Source organism: Pan troglodytes, chromosome 1, assembly GCF_028858775.2.
Source record: "Pan troglodytes isolate AG18354 chromosome 1, NHGRI_mPanTro3-v2.0_pri, whole genome shotgun sequence".
NCBI classification, from domain to species: Eukaryota; Metazoa; Chordata; class Mammalia; order Primates; family Hominidae; genus Pan; species Pan troglodytes.
This window is the reverse complement of record NC_072398.2, coordinates 168,935,792-168,956,350: the sequence shown is the minus strand read 5'-3', so window position 1 is coordinate 168,956,350 and position 20,559 is coordinate 168,935,792. Positions and strand designations below refer to the sequence as shown.

Below are 20,559 nucleotides of genomic sequence, written 5' to 3'. Positions count from 1 at the left end.
GGTAAAGTTTAAATAAGATAAAAATTAAAAGAAAAAGCCAGACATTCAAAAATAAGAGGGAGGAGCCTTCCCTGCTGAGAGGACAGAAATAGCTCTCAGGTGAGAATGAGCTGGGGTGTGTTTGAGGAATATGGCTGGAAGCATATTAGGAGCTGAGAGAGCAGTGAAATATGAGACAAGAGGGAGAGAAAGGCTGTGTAAGTCAGAGTTAGAAGTTTGGGTTTTATTCTAGTTGCAGTAGAAGCCACTGGAAGGATTTAAACAGGGGAGTGATGTGACCTGATACGTAGTTTTAAAGGATCCATTTGGCTATTTAGGGGAAGAAAAATAACTTTTTTCTTCAACCCTCATAGGTTCTTAGTTGGAATGGACCCTTGAAACAAAAGATAGATTAACAAGAGCAAAACAAACAGAAGTTTAATGACATATGTGTTTCTTATATACATGGCAAACACCCAGGGAATGACTAGTTCTCAATGAGATAGATTTAAATTCTAGCTTAAATAGCATCTTTAACAAAAATGGTAAATGTTTAGAGAAGTGACAAGACAAAGGAAGAGGACTTTGTCTCTAGGGGTGGCAACTTGAGGGAAGGCAAACAACTGGCAGATAAAGGCTAGTTGGTATAGCTTGCTCATGTAGATTCCCCTGGTGCCATCTCCAGTGGATAAACGTTCTGTGTTATCTTCAGGGGTTAACCTTTGCTCTCCCTGATTCAGAGGGAGGGGGATACCTTTGTCTTTATATATGTATGTCCTGCTTTTAGACAAATAGAGGGAGAGCAGAGGGTTTTCCTGCATCTGCTTCTTCCTAATTGCCTTCAGCTCATGGATCCTTCCTTTTTAGAGTGGCATATTCTCATCTCCCACAGCTGCTAGGTAGGGAGTGGGTTGGTGGGAAAGTAATATGGTAAAAGGCAAAAGCCCCAGTGAGGCCCTAATGTGGCTTGGATGAAGTGTTGGTATTGGAAGCAATGAAAAGTGAGCAGATCCTTGATGTTTTGGAGGTTGAGTCAAACTTGATTAATTAAACGAGGGAGCTGAGGGGAAGTAGAGAGTCATGGATAAACCTAGATTTTTGGCTTGAGTAACTGGGTAGATAGTGGTACTGTTTACTAGAGTCTTTCAAAGAATAGCTGTTCTGAAAATTTAGAAGACTGATTTTATTTTTAAAACAAGCAGGCTAGTATGTAAAATAAAAAGTACAAGCTAGTATGTAAAATAAAGCAGGCTAGGCCGGGCGTGGTGGCTCACGCCTGTAATCCCAACACTTTGGGAGGCCGAGGCGGGTGGATCACGAGGTCAAGAGATCGAGACCATCCTGGCTAACATGGTGAAACCTCCTCTCTACTAAAAAATAGAAAAAATAGGCTGAGGCAGGAGAATGGCGTGAACCCGGGAGGCGGAGCTTGCAGTGAGCCGAGATCGCGCCACCGCACTCCAGCCTGGGCGACAGAGAAAGACTCCGTCTCAAAAATAAATAAGTAAATAAATAAATAAATAATAATAATAATAATAAAGCAGGCTAGTATGTAAAAAATATGTAAAGTATAAATAATGCCAGTCTTAAGTTTCAAGAACATTATCACATATCTTAATCAAATTTGTGTGCCATTATTTGTATTTCATTTTCAAAAATAATGAAATCACAATAGGCATTTAAATGTATAAATAAATAATAAATCCCTTTCTCTAACAGCATATGCTATGCGGGCGATGTTTCTATTGAACCATCACAATTTGATTATATTCTAGAGAGGGCTTTTTAGTTCCACTCTGGACTATTGGCTGTAGTAACTGCTACCAAATGATGAATGCCACCCCTCCTGTGGGCGGTATGTGAAGAGGACACATATCCCTGACCACTTTCTCTTCCCTTCCCACTTGCCTATGTGGACCCTCTTAGTATATCTTTTTCCCCCTTAGATGTTTCTATTGAGTACTAAAGCATAACTCATATCCAGCATATGGCTAAAAGAGACAGCCCATTTAAATCATAACCAAATAGATGAAATAGAGCCATATCATTATTAAATTGGACCTGATAATAATAATTCAGTATTATTAAGTAGCAGTTTTATTATATGTTAATGGTATCTCATATTTATTTCTTTGTTCAGCAAATGCTTATTGAGCTATTTTTTTTTTTAAAAAGACAAGATCTTTTTCTGTAGCCCAGGCTAGAGTTCTGTGGTGCTATCATGGCTCACTACAGCCTCAAACTCCTGGGCTCAAGCAATCCTCCTGCCTCAGCCTCCCAAGTAGCTGGGACTATAGGCACGTACCATCATGCTTGGCTAATTTTTAAATTTTTTGTAGAGACAGGATCTCGCCATGTTACCAAGGCTGGTCTTGAACTCTTGACCTCAAGCGGTCCTCTCACCTCAGCCTCCCAAAGTGCTGGGATTACAGGTGTGAGCTACCGAGCCTAGTGTCATTGAGCTCTTATCATGTGTCAATGTTCTAGACCCGAAGGGTATTGCAGAGAACAAAATTGTTTCATGCAGTTCTGTGCTAGTAGAGTGAACAAGGGTGCTAATAAAACACTGAGCAAGAAGTCTGACGATGTGGGTTTTGGTTTTGGCTCTACTAATTACCTGTGGGCATACAACCTTGGTAAAGGCAGTTAACCTCCCAAAGTCTGTCTTTTTCTGTAAAACCAGGTTAATAGCCTCCTCTGCCTGTGTCAAAGGGTAGTTATGAGGGCCAGGTGTAAAAATATTTTATTCCTACAGCTATATATATTTATAAGGGATTATGATGCAGTGCTTGTGGTAATTATAATACCATTGGCACAATTCTACAGCATAGTGATGTGAACATAAGCTTGGATGTCAGACAGAGCCAAGTCTCAATCAGTATTCTACCATTTACTAGCAGAGTGAACTTGAGCCAGTTACGCTCTATAAACTTCAATTCCTCACATTTAAAATGGGTTTGATACTAATAATTAATTCTATGGACTTGTTAGAAGTATTAAGTAATGTTTATAAAAGGCTTAGCACTATTCCTGGCACATGATAAGACCTCATTTTTCTTGTGATTGTACTTATATTATCACAGCCCTCTAGTAGAACTCCCAGCCTCCAGCATCTTCCATTTTTAATAGTTACATACAAAACAGGATTTTTTTCCTTTTAAAAACTAAATTGATAAAAATTGTATATATTTATCATATACAACATGATGGCTTTTTTTGTTTGGTTTTGGTTTGGAGGGGGCAGTTATTTTTTGAAACAGGATCTCGCTCTGTTGCCAGGCTGGAGTGCAGTGGCATGATCTCAGCTCACTGCATCCTCGACCTCCCAGGCTCAAACAATATTCCTGCCTCAGCCTCCTGAGCAGCTAGGACTATAGGCACGCACCACCATACCTGGCTACTATAAGATTTTTTTGCAGAGACAGAATCTCACTATGTTGCCCATGCCCAGTCTGCTGGGCTCGAGAGATCCTCCCACCTCAGCCCCTCAAAGTGCTGGAATTACAGGAGTGAGCCACTGCACCTGGCCAACATGATGTTTTGAAATATGTGTATGTTGTAGAATGGCTAAATCAAGATAATTAACATATGTATTTCTTCCCATACTTATTTTTGTGGTGAGAACAGTTGAAATCTACTTTCTTAGAGATTTTCAAGAATACAATACATTGTTGTACATTGTTATTAACTGTGGTCACCCTGCTGTACAACAGATCTCTAGAACTTATTACTTTAACTGAAATTTTGCATCCTCTGACCAACATGTCTTCAACCTTCACCCCATCCACCAGCCCCTGGTCACCACCACTACTCTCTGCTTCTATGAGTTCAACTTTTTAGATTCCACATTTAAATCCCAGAGGGTCTGAATTTCATTCTTTGGTTTTGGAGCTGTTGAAGGCATTTTGAACAATGAAACAATCTGATCAAGGCTGTACTCCAGAAAGATTAGTCTAATAGCAATGTTAAAGACACCTTGAAGAGGGAAACCCAATTAAGAAGCCATTGCTGTCGTCTAGTAAGAGGTACTGAGGGCTCAAATAACTTGGGTTCCAACATACTTATTCCATTTATTGACAGGACAGCCTAAATCTTTTAGAATATCTTCATACAAACAAGGACCTCCTTTTTGCTTTCTTAGAAGTTGTGCTTTTTAAAGTACTAACTGAGATGGAACAGGACTCATAAAGATCAGGGAGGTTGATCATGCAGGGAGTTCCATTAGCATAATTTCCATTTTATTTTAATTTTGCCTTGCCTTTCTAGAATTCTGAGCAGCCTAGTAAATAAGCTCATGTTTGGGGTTAGAAGAAAGAAATTCAGTTTGTCACATGTGGTAAACAAGGTTTTGCAGAAGGAAATATTTGTGAATTTAGGTTGGCGATGAGACTAAAATTATTTTGTGTGTTTTCTAAAAGAACATTGGATTTAGAAAATATGGGAATGGGCCAGGCACGGTGACTCACGCCTGTAATCCCAACACTCTGGGAGGCCGAGGCGGGCGGATCACCTGAGGTCAGGAGTTCAAGACCAGCCTGGCCAACATGGCGAAACCCCGTCTCTACTAAAAAAAATACAAAAATTAGCTGGGTGTGGTGGCGTGCGCCTGTAATCTCAGCTACTCGGGAGGCTGAGGCTGGAGAATTGCTTGAACCCAGGAGGTGGAGGTTGCAGTGAGCTGAGATCGTGCCATTGCACTCCAGCCTGGGCAACAACCGTGAAACTCCGTCTCAAAAAAAAAAAAGGAAATGTTTTTTCAATCCACAATAACATCCTTAACGAATTTAACTTTTATTGAATGCCTACTCTCAAATAAAATAGCATTCTTGCTATCAAGATTCACTGTTCAGTTTGAAGAAAATTATGGACAAATGGTGGATATAAAAAAAAGAGTTTAAAATAATAAGCATTATCACTTCTGCAATCACTTATGTGGAAGATTTTGGGAAAGCTCAGGGGAGGGAATTTGGAACTTCCCAAAGGTCTGAAAAAGACTAACCTCAGTGGGGGTTGATCTGCAAACCTTACAAGTCTTGCCTTTTCTGTTTGTTCATCTACAAAACATAATTGACTGTGGAATCCACTGACTGTGATCTCATAGGGAGAAGTTGTTCTCCTTAAGCTGCTTGGCTGAGCAGGCAGCTTTGGACAGGTGGTTTGAAGATCAGCAAGAGATGACAGGAACACCCAGCCATCCGGATTAGCTGAGTCATCTTGGGTGTCAACTGGCCCCCATCCGTCAGCCAGATGGTCCTCAAACCACTCTAATTCACTCGTGCCTTAGAAATCACACTGCTGACCTGTTTTCCCTTTCCCATATCAGACTCTTGGCTATTTTCCAAGCTCCTGGTGAGTGGGGTATTTTGAAGACTCCTTACCTCATGAGCCATTCTGTTCTCAGAGCAGAATCCACATTGTTGTGGCCAGGCACGGGGGCTCACGCCTGTAATCCCAGCACTTTGGGAGGCTAGGACCAGAGGAGTGCTTGAGCTCAGGAATTCAAGACCAGCCAGGGCAGCATGGCGAAACCGTGTCTCTACAAAAATTACAAAAAATTAGCCAGGCATGGTGGTGCACGCATGTCGTCCCAGATACTTGGGAGGCTGAGGTGGGAGGATCACCTGGGCCCAAGAGGTCGAGGCTTCAGTGAGCTGTGATCATGCCACTGCACTCCAGCTTGGGTGACAGAGTGAGATGGTGAAGAAAAAAGAAAGGAAGGAAGGAAGGAAAGGAAGGAAGGGAGGGAGGGAGGGAGGGAGGGAAGGGATCCACTTTGTTATGTTCTGTACCTCATTTTAGCATAAACATTACAACTTTAGCTCTACTTGTAATGTAACATGAATGTGAACATCAAACTGTTACAAACTTTAGCTCTCCTAGAAAGTAAATGCTTTATTGCTATCCTCCCTCAATTCCAACTTCCTTTTTGCCTGACTCCCAACTCCATCTAGATTTGGACTTCAAACCCTCCTCTACAGAGTCATCTCAGACTAAGAGGAAAAGTGGGGAGGCATAGTACAGTTAAAAAGAGTATGGAATTTGAAGTAAAACAGACCTAGGGTGAAAAATGAATCAGGCAGTGGGAATGAATGAGGCCCAGATGCTCGATTCAGGGATCTTTCAGTCCCATCCAGTCCCATCAGGGAGATCAGTTCTGGACATGCATAATTAGGATACAAAAGAGATGAATGTTAAGTGACAGAGGAGGTTCAGGTAGAATGTTACAATTTAGAGGAAGGAGAGATGTGTGTGTGTGTCTCTCCACCCCCCCGCCCCGTAAGGAGAAGGAAAAGATACAATGGAACAAGTGGCATTTGAGACCTGGCTTTGAATGATAAATTCTGCTTCATTTGATCCTCTAGTTTCTAAGTGTGGGATGTGGTGTAGACATAGAGAGTATTTTTTGTTTCTATTCACATCTTAAAGGATGCATAGACTATTTGGAACCTAGACTGCTTTGCCCATGTTTTCTTAAATTTTACAGGCTGATGCATCCCTTAAACAGCTGTTTTCTCCTCTACTTTAGTTATTCATTTTATAAAGACCAAGAATATCTTATCTTCAATATGCATATTGCTGAGAAATATAAAAGTAAAGATTCCTCTAATTTATTTAAGGAACACTTTCCTTTCCCTAAGGGGACATGTGCATAATTAGATGAATGTTTTCAGCTGACGCCTCTTCATGTGAGAATCTCTCTCTTTTGGGACCAGAGGTGGTGGCCATTTGCAGGGTTACTAACGGAACCTGTGGGTTTGTTCTACAGTCTAATGTGCTGCAGCTACAAACATTAGCTATTTCTCTTTTTTTGAGACGGAGTCTCTCTCTGTTGCCCAGGCTGGAGTGCAGTGGCGTGATATCGGCTCACCGCAACCTCTGCCTCCTGGGTTCAAGCCATTCTCTTGCCTCAGCCTCCTGAGTAGCTGGGATTACAAGCACCCACCACCACGCCTGGCTAATTTTTTTGTATTTTTAGTAGAGGCAGGGTTTCACCATCTTGCCCACTTGAACTCCTGACCTCATGATCCACCCGTCTCAGCCTCCCAAAGTGCTGGGATTACAGGCGTGAGCCACCGCACCCAGCCCAACATTGACTATTTCAAAGCTCCACTTGGCCACCATAACCTCGCCAGGCCTTCTTCAGGGGCTCCCACAGCTTGCAGAACTAGACACACTAAGGAATTTGGATATTACAAGTTTTCCATAGATTAAATACTGATTTTTAAAGAGTAATTCCTTTGTTCAGAATTTCTGTTTCTAACACTTACATTACCACTGTCAAAAATGCTGAAAATCTGTTTGTTTTCAAGATGTATTAACTTGGGTATGTTTATTTCACATGGTAACTCCTTGATTATCCAAAATTCACTGAGAAGAGGATGTTCTATCTAATACAATTTTCTGGTTAAAAACATCCTGAGACACGTTTTAGAAAATCCATGGTCTATTAACAATAATTGTTTGAAAGATTGTGAGTCTTATCTTCTGTAAGATCAGTTGTCAACACTCAATACTGAAAAGGAAGAACGAGAGAGAAATGAGAGCATCATTTATTGAGGGCCTAGCATGGCCCTTTCCCAGCTTTGAATCTTAGATCTACCTTTTACTGCCTGGAGTTGTTTAGCAAGTTATTTAAAATGTATCATTATCCTCATTTATGAATTGGGATCATGGTGGTACATACCCATAGCAGGTTATTAGGAAGACTATATGAGATAGTGCAAGAATAAAGAATCTGCTTCAACAAAAAGCTAGAAACAGTTCTGTCAAATTCACATGGAAACAGAGAAAGAAAGAAAAGGCCGGGCGTGGTGGCTCACACTGTAATCCCAGCATTCTGGGAGGCTGAGGTGGGTGGATCACTTGAGGTCAGGAGTTTGAAACCAGTCTAGCCAACATGGCGAAACCCCGTCTCTACTAAAAATACAAAAATTAGCTGGGCCTGGTGGTGGGTGCCTGCAATCCCAGCTACTCGGGAGGCTGAGGCAGGAGAGTCGCTTGAACCCAGGAGGCAGAAGTTGCAGTAAGCCGAGATCGTGCCACTGCATTCTAGCCTGGGCGACAGAGCGAGACTCTGTCTCAAAAAAAAAAAGAAAAAAAGAAAAAGAAAGAAAAGAAAATAGTAAATTATATTTAAAAGCTAGAAACAAAAGTTAACTGTACCTGGTGTTATGCAAATGGATATTTTACATATTAACTCATTAATCTTTTAAAGCAACCTTATAGGGTAGTATTTTTAATCTGGTATTTTATCTGCACTTTAAAAACAAGTTAAGTTACAGGTGAGCATCCCAAATTTGAAGTTAGAAATGCTCCAAAATCTGAAACTTGTTGAGCACTAACATGATGCTCCAAAGAAATGCCCATTGAAGCATTTTGGATTTCAGATTTTTCATTTTGGTTTTGGGATGCTCAGCTGGTAAGTATAATTCAAACATTCCAAAATCTGAAAAAATTTGAAGTCCAAAACATTTCCAAGCATTCTGGATAAGGGGTACTTAACCTGTACTCAGGTTTGAAAGCAACTTGCCCCAAGTCATATAATTCTAAGTGGCAAAGTTGAGATTTGAACCCAAACCTGCCCAATTCTAAAGTCCATGCTGCTTGCTTTCTTTAATTTTTTTTTCTTCTTTTAGGTGTTTCTCGTAGTCTCCCCTTACTTTATGTTTAAATATGCGATCATATGTGATAATTCTTCTGTAATCAAACAGTATAGAAATAATTAATGCAAAAATTACCCGTTCCCCAATTCCACTCCCCAGAAGTAAGCAATCACACACACACACACACACAGAGTATTTTTTTTTCTGAAAAGATTATCTTAATTTATATTCACTCAGTGGTGTATAAAAATTCCTTTCTCCCTGACATTACCAATATTGAATGTTCTTTTCCTATTCTGTTGTCCATTTGATAGTTGAAAGAATGCTCTCTTTGCTTTAATTGCATCAAATTATGAGTGAGATTGAATGTCTCAAAATCAAAACTATTTTCCCTATAAACTATTTCAACCAAATCTGTAGTAATCCCAGGATGGTGGTGATTAAAAATAAAAGTCCAGGTAAGTACAATGTGGATATTCCATTTGTCATCCTTATCCTTCCTTATATATCCCCAGAAAGTAAAATAACTTCTAGTTAGTTAACTATAACACTTAATATGTCACAATTCAATTGAGGAGATGCCTAATGTGTTTTAGATTTTTAGTGGTATGTATTATTGCCAGGTGTCTCATTTATGTAAATACATATTTTCAGGATTCTGCAGGAAAAAGTCACGAAAGAAAACAAGTACTCAGTGCATTCATTAGTTCCATCAGTGTTAGGTGGTTTCCACGTGCCAGGCATGGTGATGGGACTTGATTTCAGAAACCAACAAGACACACTTTGGAAGGCTGAGGCAGGCAGATCACTTGACGTCAGGAGTTCGAGACCAGCCTGGCCAACACAGCAAAACCCCATCTACTAAAAATACAAAAATTAGCCGGTTTGGTGGCATGCACCTGTAGTCCCAGCTACTCAGGAGGCTGAGGCACAATAATCACTTGAACCCGGGAGGCGAAGGTTGCAGTGAGCGGAGGTCGTGCCACTGCACTGCAGCCTGGGTGATAGAGTGAGACTGTCCCCCCCACCAAAAAAAAAAAAAAATTTGTTTATTAAATTTTAAAGAAACATTTTTTATTAAATAAAAAAAATAAAAGACATCAACAAGATAAACCCAGTCTCTTATCTCAAACAGTTTAGTCATATACAAAAAACAGTCAACTGACTCAGTGAGAAAGCTTGGGCTGGAGGTAACAGAATGGCTAACTCAAACCGGTTGAAGCAAAAGGAAATGTATTAGCTCTCACAGAAGGTGGTTAAGGATAAGGCTGGGCTCCAAGTTTGCTCAATCCAGTGACCTAGTTTTGCCAGCAGAGAACCAGTTCTTTCTATGTCTACATTTGCTTTGTAACCCACAGGGTCAGCCTTATCCTAAGGCTGGTTCCCTCATTGTCATGGGACGGCCGTCCATGGAAACTTGGGCTCATGCTCTCTTGTTAATTTGGGAGGTATAGGGACTTCTTGCAGCTCTCTTAAGACTAAAGAAGAACTTTTCCACACATCTCCAGCAAACCTCTCCTTGTATTTCATTGGCCAGAACTGACAAAATCTATTCCTGATCTGCCCATTCCGGACAAAATCACTGGGAAAAGAAAAAGACTATCCTAGGCAATCAGGCCTACACCTGAAACAGAGGGTAGGGACCAGCTTTCCCTAAGGCCTATCTGTGAGCAGCAGAGATAGATACCTGAAACAACAACAACAAAACAGTCTTCTGCTAGAAAGAAAGAAACAGAAAATACTTCCTCAGAGGAAACAATATCCACCACAACCATATGATGAGCAAATGACATTGAGTATCTGTACAATTCGAGGGAGTGTAAGTGAAGAATGACATCTTTGCCATTTTCTTTTTAACGTTCCATAGGATCAGAGCGGCACCGAACCTATTAGTAGTGAGGAAGACGGCAGCCTCGAAGTTGGTATTAAACAATTGCCTGAAAGTGAAAGCTTCAAACTGGTGAGAATCTTGAGTATTTTTCATCCTGTATTCTGTTTAGGGATGTATCACTTATATTTTGTACCACCTTGGAAAGAACCACCTATCATGTTTGCTTCTCTCAGGAATCTTCGTCTGTGAGACGAGAAGCTATTATACGTAGTGAGTGACCCATTGACTCTGAAGAAGAGCATCTTCTCTTACCTTAGCAACACTTGAATTGTGCTGTCTGGGATTAAGGAAGCAATCTCTCCTCTTTTTTTTTTTGTTTTTGTTTTTGTTTTTTGAGATGGAGCCTCACTTTGTCGCCCAGGCTGGAGCGCAGTGGCTGGAGCACAGTGGTGCAATGATCTCAGCTCACTGCAACATCTGCCTCCCAGGTTCAAGCGATTCTTTTGCCTCGGCCTCCAGAGTAGCTGGGACTACAGGCGCACGCCACCATGCCCAGCTAATTTTTATATTTTTAGTAGGGACGGGATTTTGCCATGTTGGCCAGGCTGGTCTTGAACTCCTGACCTCAGATGATCCATCCGCCTTGGCCTCCCAAAGTGCTGGGTTTACAGGTGTGAGCCACTGTGCCTGGCCTGCAATTTATCCTTTATATCTGGTTTAATATTGGATTTTTATAAGGCCAGAGCTGTGCTTAATTAGTCCTGGAGGCACAAGAAAAAATGTTAAATTTATTCCATTTATTCCAAGCAAAAGATACTTAAACTTATCCAGGGGCTAGGGCATTAGAAGAGAGGCAGTTTTAGAGAACTCTTTCTCCTTATGTACCCTAATGTTTGATATTTTGTTATTTAATAGTCATTGAACATTTGTTGCATATCAGACACTGTGCTGTGTTCTGCATGCATTTCCTGTTCTTTGATTTTCCTACACGTGAGGAAACTGAGAGTTAGAGAAGTTAACTAACTTGCCAAAGGCCCCCAGCCAGTATGTGATAGGCTGGGAGATGGCTGCCCTACCCTCTGACTCCCATGCCTTGGATCATCATCTGCTTTTCTGTTTTGTAGCCCAGCACTTCCAGGGTTAGACTACAAATTCTAGAAGAAATGTAGGCTTTTTTCCCCTCTGTGTTTAAAAATGTCCTACAAATCTCAAAGAATTAATCACTTAGGAGTGTCATCTAACTCTGATTTTATGACAGCCCAGAGTTGTTCGTTTTACTTCAGGGCATTTGAGAAATCATCCATTTATCCTTTTTCAGGTTTTGGAAAATATATCTTGTGACTGCCACAGATTGCATATCCTAGAAAGTGAGCTTATTCTGGCTGAAGGGAAAGAGTGGAAATTGTAATGGGCCACTCATGAATAAACCCTACGTGGGACCTGAGACCCCTGGCATTAAGAGTAGTAGCAGTTTATTTACCAGAGACTGACTAAAAAAAAAAAAAAAAAAATGACCGGGCACAGTGACTCAAGCCTATAATCCCAGCACTTTGGGAGGCCAAGGCGGGCAGATCACCTGAAGTCAGGAGTTCAAGACCAGCCTGACCAACATGGAGAAACCCCGTCTCTACTAAAAATACAAAAATTAGCTGGGCGTGGTGGTGCATGACTCTAATCCCAGCTACTTGGGAGGCTGAGGCAGGAGAATCGCTTGAACCCAGGGGGAGGCAGAGGTTGCGGTGAGCCAAGATCACGCCATTGCACTCCAGTTTGGGCAACAAGAGCGAACCTCCGTCTCAAAAAAAAAAAAAAGAAAAAAGAATAATGGCAGTAAAAAATTATGACTTCCCTTTCCAAAAGGTGGAGTGCATTTTTGCACTAAAGGGAAATGAGGAACAGCAACAAATTTCAAACCGAAAGCCTCTTTACTTAAAAATATGTTAACTTGTTCTTTTTGGCACTATATCTCCATAGTCAGGTTAGGGGAAAGTCTTTTAAAGCAATAGAATTTTGTAGGTAGGCATCCCCAATTTCATCCACAGAGGAAATGGTAAAAAGAGTGAGAATACTCTCTTGCTTGCTGGAAGAGTCTAGTAGTCCCAGCCAGGCTCATGTGCAGGCCAAAGGTAAAAGCCATCCATCATCCACTCCCAGTTCCCAAGTAAGCAACACCAGTGACAGGGCTGCAGGTGTCAAGACAGTTGAAGAGGCAGAGGGCCTGGAGGCCTGAGGGTCATTTTTAGATAATGTTTCATACTGCACTTCACCAACAATTGAAGGCTTTCCCATACCCATTGACTAGTGTCTGTCTTTTTCCACTCTGTTCCCTTCCTTACCCACCATCTGTCCTTTTGGTTCTGGAGTTTCTTAATCACTGTTTGCAGTAGAATCTCTGCATGTTCTAGTTCAGAAAGGAAAGATAGCCTGAATTTGGACAACTTTTATAGCATCAATATAAATGGCCTGGCATAAAGTATTATTTAAGAGTGTCTGGCCGGGCACAGTGGCTCACGCCTGTAATCCCAGCACTGTGGGAGGCCAAGACAGGAGGATCACCTGAGGTTGGGAGTTCAAGACCAGCCTGACCAACATGGAGAAACCCCGTCTCTACTAAAAATACAAAATTAGCCAGGCATGATGGCGCATGACTGTAATCCCAGCTACTTGGGAAGCTGAGGCAGGAGAATCGCTTGAACCTGGGAGATGGAGGTTGCAGTGAGCCGAGATCGCGCCATTGCACTCTAGCCTGGGCAAGAAGAGCGAAATTCCGTCTAAAAAAAAAAGTGTCTTGAAGAAGTCACTTGACCTCACCAAACCTCAGTTTCCTCAGCTGAGGAATGACGGTAATTAGGATGCTATTAGGAAACAAAGGGGCTATAAAATATAAATCACACAGAAGAATATAGGGCAAATAGAACTTAGTAAATTCATTTCATTCATTCAACAAATATTTGCCGAATACCACTATGTTCCAGGTACTGAAGATACCACAGTGAACAAAATGTACAAAAATGCCTTCCCTCATGGACTCATTCCACAGTTGGAGGGGGAAGGAACATAGTACATCAATTAGCAAAATGTTGGATTGAATCATATGAAATTGCCATTTTGGTAGGTAAAAATTTCATATGGTTCAACCTAACATATACATAAATGTCATTGTCTTGTAATGAAGTATTAATTCAAGACAAGCCTAGTTCAAGACCAGCCTAGGCAACATTGTGGGCCCCATTTTTATTAAAAAAAAAACAAAAATAGAAGAAATTAGCTGAGTGTGGTGACAAGCACCTGTAGTCTCAGCTACTCAAGAGGCTGAAGTGGGAGGATTACTTGGACCTGGGAGGTTGAGGTGGCAGTAAGCTGTGACTGTGCCACTGCACTCCAGCCTGGGTGACAGAGTGAAACCCTGTGTCCAAAAAAAAAAAGTTATTTTCAGAGCTGAGGCTAAGCCGTGGCCTATGCATACTCCAGTGCTATTTTCAGTATATTCAGTTGGTTGGCTTTGGTCTGTATCTCAGTAGCCCTAGATGCATAGCCAAGGAGTTTATAATAATTTCAGAAGGTATTCCATTTCTTTAAAATATTTTTAAAGGGGGAAATAACTTTTTTGTAGATCAGTTGATGGTTTGTGAAGCATAGATTCTGATTGTGAGAGACTGGAGGCAGGGAAGTGTCTGGTATCTATTTCAGAAGTCTAGATGAGAGCCTGTTAGAAGCCTTTTGAAAAGAACTTGAATGAAAGTACTTGCACAGAGCTTTCCAATTTGCAAAACAGTTTCATCTATAATCTCATTGGCTTAATTTTTTTAATATTTAAGTTTTTTCGTGGGGTACGGTGACTCATGCCTATAATCCCAGCACTTTGGGATGCCGAGGCGGGGAGATCACGAGGTCAAGAGATCGAGACCAGCCTGGCCAACATGGTGAAACCCCATCTCTACGAAAAATACAAAAATTAGCTGGGCATGGTGGCGGGTGCCTGTAGTCCCAGCTACTTGGGAAGCTGAGGCAGGAGAATTGCTTGAATCTGGGAGGCGGAGGTTGCAGTGAGCTGAGATCGCACCATTGCACTCCAGCCTGGCAACAGAGCGAGACTGTGTCTCAAAATAAAGAAAAAAAAATTTTAAGTTTTTTTCTAAAATGGTGTTTAGTTGGTTTGTGATCTTACTCAATCTTATCCCCAAAATAACCATATGTAAAGAGAAGGAGAAGAATTATTTATCCCAGATTTATAGATGAGACTTTATCTGCTCAGTGTAAGATCAAAAAACTGGAAATTGGGAGAAGTGGAACTCATTCTGAAAGCCTCCTGATGTCCTGGTAGCTTGCTGACATCAGAGCTCAAGAATCCCTAAAATAATTACTTTAATCTTTTGGGTATAAACTTGTGTGCTTATAATGTTCAGAATATCTATGTTCATATAATATGCTCTTTTGAAGTGGTATAATTAAATTAGTAAGAGTGCAATCACTGGAGCTAGACTACTTGGGTTCAAATCCTGGTTCCGCTATTCGCTAACAATTATAACCTTAGAGAAATGACTTAACCTCTCTGTGATTCAGTTTATGCCTCTGTAAAATGGGAGGAAAAATTAAATGAGTTGATAACAGTAAAGTACTACTTAATCCATACCAGAGTGCGCTGTAGTCACTGTCAGAGAGTGAATTGTTGTTAATGAGGATGATGCTGTCATTCTGATTAAAGCATTAAGGGGTAGCCATAGAAGGAACAACTATTCCAAGTGAAGCATTAAGATATAACTTGAAAAATTGAAGTGAATTTTTCAACCTGAAAAGCACAATTACTAATGTATTAGGGTTCTCCGAAGAGACAGAACCAATAGGATATATGGATATCTGAGAAGGGATTTATTAAGGGAATCGTCTCACATGTTATGGAGCCTGAGAGGTCCCACAATAGGCTGTCTGCAAACTGGAGAACCAGGGGAGCCAGGAGCAAATTCAGTTAAAGTGTGAAGACCTGAGAACCAGGGGGCTGCTGATAAAAGTTCTGCAGTCCAAAGGCTGGAGAACATGGAGTTCTGATGTCCAGGGGCAGGAGAAAATGGTGTTCCAGCTTCAGAAAAGAGCGAATTCACCTTTCCTCTGCCTTTTTGTTCTACCTGGCCCTCCGCCAATTGGATGGTGCCTTGCCCAAACTGGATGAGGGTAGGTCTTCCTTGCTTGGTCCACTGCTTCAAATGCCCATCATTTCTGGAAACACCCTTCCAGACACACCCAGAAATAGTGTTTTACCAGCTAGCTAGATATCCCTTAATCCACTCAGATGGATACCTAAAGTTCACCATCATAGTTAATATATTATTCTAAGCTCTTTAACACATGCTAACTTATTCACATAACAATAGTAGTTATATAGTAGTATCATTTCCATGTAAGAGATAAAGCACTGAAATGTTAAATAAATTGCCTTGGAGCCAAGCACAGTGGCTCCAGTTTGTAATCCCAGCTACTCAGGAGGCTGAAGTGGGAGGATTAATTGAGGCCAGGAGTTTGAGGCTGCAGTGAGCTATGACCACGCCCCTGCACCCCAGCCTGGGTGACAGAGTAAGACCTTATCTCAAAAAAAAAAGTTGTGGCCGAGGCTGGTGGATCACCTGAGGTCAGGACTTCGAGACCAACCTGGCCAACATGGCAAAACCCCGTCCCTATTAAAAATACAAAAATTGGCTGGGCATGGTGTTGGGTGCCTGTAATCCCAGCTACTTGGGAGGCTGAGGTAGGAGAATCACTTGAACCCCAGGGGCGGAGGTTGCAGTGAGCCAATATCACACCACTTTACTCCAGCCTGAGTGAAAGAGCAAAACTCCATCTCAAAAATAAAAAATCACCCATTGAAGCCAGGGCTCAAATTGGAGGTTACTACACTTTTTTTTTTTTAAGTCTCACTCCATCACCTGGGCTGGAGTGCAGTGGCGCTTTCTCAGCTCCCTGCTCTGCAACCTCCACCTCTGGGGTTCAAGCAGTTCTCGTGCCTTAGCCACCTGAGTAGCTGGGAATACAGGCATGCGCCACCAGGCCCGGCTAATTTTTGTACTTTTAGTTGAGACAGGGTTTCACCATGTTTGGCCAAGCTGGTCTGGAACTCCTGGCCTCAGGTGATCTGCCCACCTCAGCCTCCTAAAGTGCTGAGATTACAGGCGTGAGCCACTGTGCTGGGCCTGAAACCTCAACTCTAATCAAAGCTAAGAACTAGAGTTGCTTCGTGCCAAGAGAGCGTATGAAAGGGGATTTGACCTTGAGAGGGAGGGCTACCCTGGGGATGAATTTGAAGGAGAAGCTGACAATAATTGGGAATGGGACAAAGAAGAAAACAAAGGAAGGTTTTAGGCAACCTTAGAGCCTCTGAGAGTCTGATGAACTGAAAGTCTGTGGTTGCCAGATTGGTGAGATGGAAGCGAAATTGGAGTGATCAGCAGCAGCCAGGCCATGTTAAGCACTGTGATCTCCATGCTGATGGCAGTGGGAGGCCACAGAGGTCTGCAGGAGATGACTCCCAGTTCACTGTAGCCGCAGTGTGGCATCAGATAGAACAGGCCAGAGCGGACGCTGATGCCCTGGTTGAGAGTTGATTGCAGCACTGGCAGTCCATGAGAGATGGTGGAAACAATATATATTCTCATGTTTTGTCTTTGCAAAAATCATGTAAAATAAACATGCTTGCCTCTTCAGCAAGGCAATGTATGGGTTTACTAGGTAAGTTTCACAGAGAGTTGTCAGTAAAATAATTGACGTTTCTTGCCCCCAGTATGTAAACCTTGTGTCTGTAAGTGTTCTTTAAAGCTTTCCTCTGAATGCAGGTTTAGAGCTATTTAAATGGCAAATGCCATAGCATCCGGGGCTTCAGAACAACCATAATCCCAAAGCTTGGCCAGGAGCCCAAGAGAACTGTGTTAGAATTGCCCTGGACAGATGTGCTTACTGTACTTCCCTCATTTTGTACAACTGCATAACAGCAGTGGGCTATATATGTCAAGTGACACTTGTCAGTACAGACCTGGTTTGTATACAGCTGCCTCAAGAACTCTTTAGATTTTTCAAAAATTTTCAGAATGTTATGATTTTTCAAATTTTCAGTGGTATTTGTCTTTACTGTTGTCTTTCATTGTGAAATATAATTTCTGACCCTTAGGGCAAGAATACAAAAATGAGAGTATTCCAGTCTACTCAGGGCAGCATTCTTCTTGGAGTTTCTTTGTGGAGATTTTAGAATTTACAGGATAGAAAGATGCCTGAGGAAGCATGAATTGTTTTCAGAGGTAACTTACCAGTAACCTAAATGAGCTGTGACATGGAAATGCACACTGCAGCTGACCGTGCATTTTACCATTTCAGAGTCCTTGTCAGCTAGAATACCAACATTTTAGAAGCATTCTTTACTCTCCACCTTGATACATTTGATCCTTATAAAAAATTTAAACATATTTATTAAACAGCGTCACGTGTTACAAATAACACCTGTATTGCCAAATGGACTGGGAACACTTGCTTTTCCAGATGAAAAAGGCTGCCAGATACAAATCATAGGCTCTGAAGTCTGAACAGACTTAGATCCTGCCGGTGGGAAAGGGGCTTATCCTGTCTGCCTATGTTTCTTCATCCAAAAATTAGAGAAGATGGTGCTCACTTCTTTGTTATAAGGATCAAGTATGATTTTGTACGTGAAATTTCTGACACAGCACGTGGCATGCAGTAAGAGCTCAGTTATTGGTAGCTATCATTAATACCAGATTTTGCCTATATGAAATGTAGGTGTGCCAGAGCTCTCATTATTCAGTACACATTTTGTTAGAATCTGTGCAGCGTTTCGAGCTCTAGGCATGTAAAGATAAGTAAGACCGCTTTCATGTCCAGGAGCATGCCACACTTGGTCTAACGCAGAGGTCACAAGCTGGTTGTTAGGAGTCAGATTCAGCCCACAAATGTGTTTCATTTAGTCTATGCAACATTCTTAAGATTTTTGAGCTAAGTTTTATGAATCAGGAGATTTTCCATAAAAATCCAGGTTTCCATTTTCCACTGGAAATGGACCAGCATTCCAAGCCGCCCTTCAATTATGTACTCCGAGTTTATCTCAGTCCCTGCCTTTTCATTCTTCTCTAATGCAGCCTGCTTCCCTAATGGCATCACCTGTAGGTCCTCACGTCTGCATTCCTAGCCTAATCCTAGAGACAGAACTATGGGCATGCAGATATAGTAGCAGGAAGTGAAAACCACCAAGTCAGCAGGGGTTGGCTGGCAGAGGGCCTTGTGGACCAGGAGAAAGGACTTTATACCAAGGGAAGCCTTTGAAATGGTTTTCAACAGAGGATTATAAAGATGAGATTAACCTTTTGAAAAGATCCTTCTAGGTGCCCTTTGAAAAATCGGTTAGGCCCAGCATGGTTGCTCACCCCTGTAATCCCAGAATTTTGGGAGGCTGAGGTGGGCAGATCACTTGAGGTCAGGAGTTTGTGACCAGCCTGGCCAACATAGTGAAACCCCGTCTCTACTAAAAATACAAAGCCGGGCATGGTGGCACACATCTGTAATCCCAGATACTCGGGAGGCTGAGGCAGGAGAATCGCTTGAACCCGGGAGACGGAAGTTGCAATGAGCCGAGATTGCGCCAGTTCACTCCAGCCTGGGTGAGAGAGCGAGACTCCATCTCAAAAAAAAAAAAAAGAATTCTTTAGATACTTTGGTCAATTTTCAATTTTGCATAGAAAATTATATACATATAAAATATAAAGAATCAGTTAGAAAATGTCAAAACTGAAGTCAGGAAGAGAATTAAAAAGCTATTAGAGTAACTGAGATGAAAGTTAATAATGACTGAAACCAAGGATCTGGCCATGAGGACAGAGAAATATGGACAGATTTTCAACATATACAGGAGTCAGAATGGATAGGACTTGATGGTTACGTAGATATGAAAGTTGAAGAGGGAGGAGGCAAAAATGATTCTCAGATGCATCATGGGCAGCTGACTGGGTGGCTGGTTGATGCTATTTACTGAGAAAAGAAACAGCAGGAAGAGCAGATTTGTGTGGGAAGAGGATTACCTTCATTCTTGTCTGTTTTTAGATGTCTCTGTAAAACAAGAAACATATCTGTCACTATAATGGGCACTTTAAAATATGATCTCATTTATCCTGATAGAAACAGCAATAATAATAGCAATACCATCCACCTGGATTCTATGCTTATTTGTTAGGAACTGAGCAGAAACTGTTGCTCTCCACCTCTGTCCTTCCCGTAATGAAAGCATTAATACTGTCGTCATCTCCATTTTGCAGCTGAGGGACCAGAAGTTAATGCACGTGCTCAAAGACTTAGAGCCTGTGAGTGCTGTAGTAAGGATTCCGAGCCTTATGGATTTGACTGGGCTGACTTTTTTTATTTTTAATTTCAACTTTTATTTTATTTTTTATTTATTTTTTGAGACAAGGTCTTGCTCTGTCACCCAGGCCAGAGTGTGGTGATGCAAACATAGCTTCACTGCAACCTCAAACTCCAGGGCTCAAGCAGTCCTCCTGCCTCAGCCTCCCAAGTAGCTAGGACTACAGGCGCATAGTACCATACTTGGCTAATTTTTTTGTATTTTTTATAGAGATGGGTTTCGCCATGTTCAGTTCAGCAGTTCTACACTAACATAACTTGATGGGTGAAAATAGGGTGGTGGTAGGTGGGAGGGAGTGAGGATCGTATTAGATAATGTAAGTAAATCTCTCTATAAACTGAAGAGTCCTGGAGACAGGGTCTTGCTCTGTTGCCCAAGCTGGAGTGCAGTGGTAAGATCATAGCTTACAGCAGCCTCGATCTCCTGGCCTCAAGCGGTCCTCCCACCTCAGCCTCCCAAAGTGTTGGGATTACAGGCATAAGCCACTGCACCAGACCTTTCAACTTTTATTTTATTTCAGTATTTTCAGTAGAGACAGGGTTTCACCACATTGGCCAGGCTGGTCTCCAACTCCTGATCTCAGAGGGTTTACCCACCTTGGCCTCCCAAAGTGCTGGGATTACAGGAGTGAGCCACCACGCCCAGCCATTCAACTTTTATTTTAGATACAGGGGGTACATGTGCAGGTTTGTCATAAGGGCATATTGTGTGATGCTGAGGTTTGGGATATGATTGAACCTCTG

At 41.7% G+C, this 20,559-nt stretch overlaps 1 protein-coding gene across 14 annotated transcripts in view; it reads left to right on the top strand.

Moving 5' to 3' along the window:
• PATJ (PATJ crumbs cell polarity complex component) overlaps positions 1-20,559 on the top strand; it is a 421,434-nt gene that overhangs the window by 300,528 nt on the left and 100,347 nt on the right. For all 14 annotated transcript variants that reach the window (XM_063817330.1, XM_016919657.4, XM_016919650.4 and 11 more), the window contains one exon: positions 10,450-10,542. In XM_063817330.1, the coding sequence (XP_063673400.1) occupies positions 10,450-10,542 (93 nt within the window). The remainder of the gene's footprint in view (positions 1-10,449; positions 10,543-20,559) is intronic.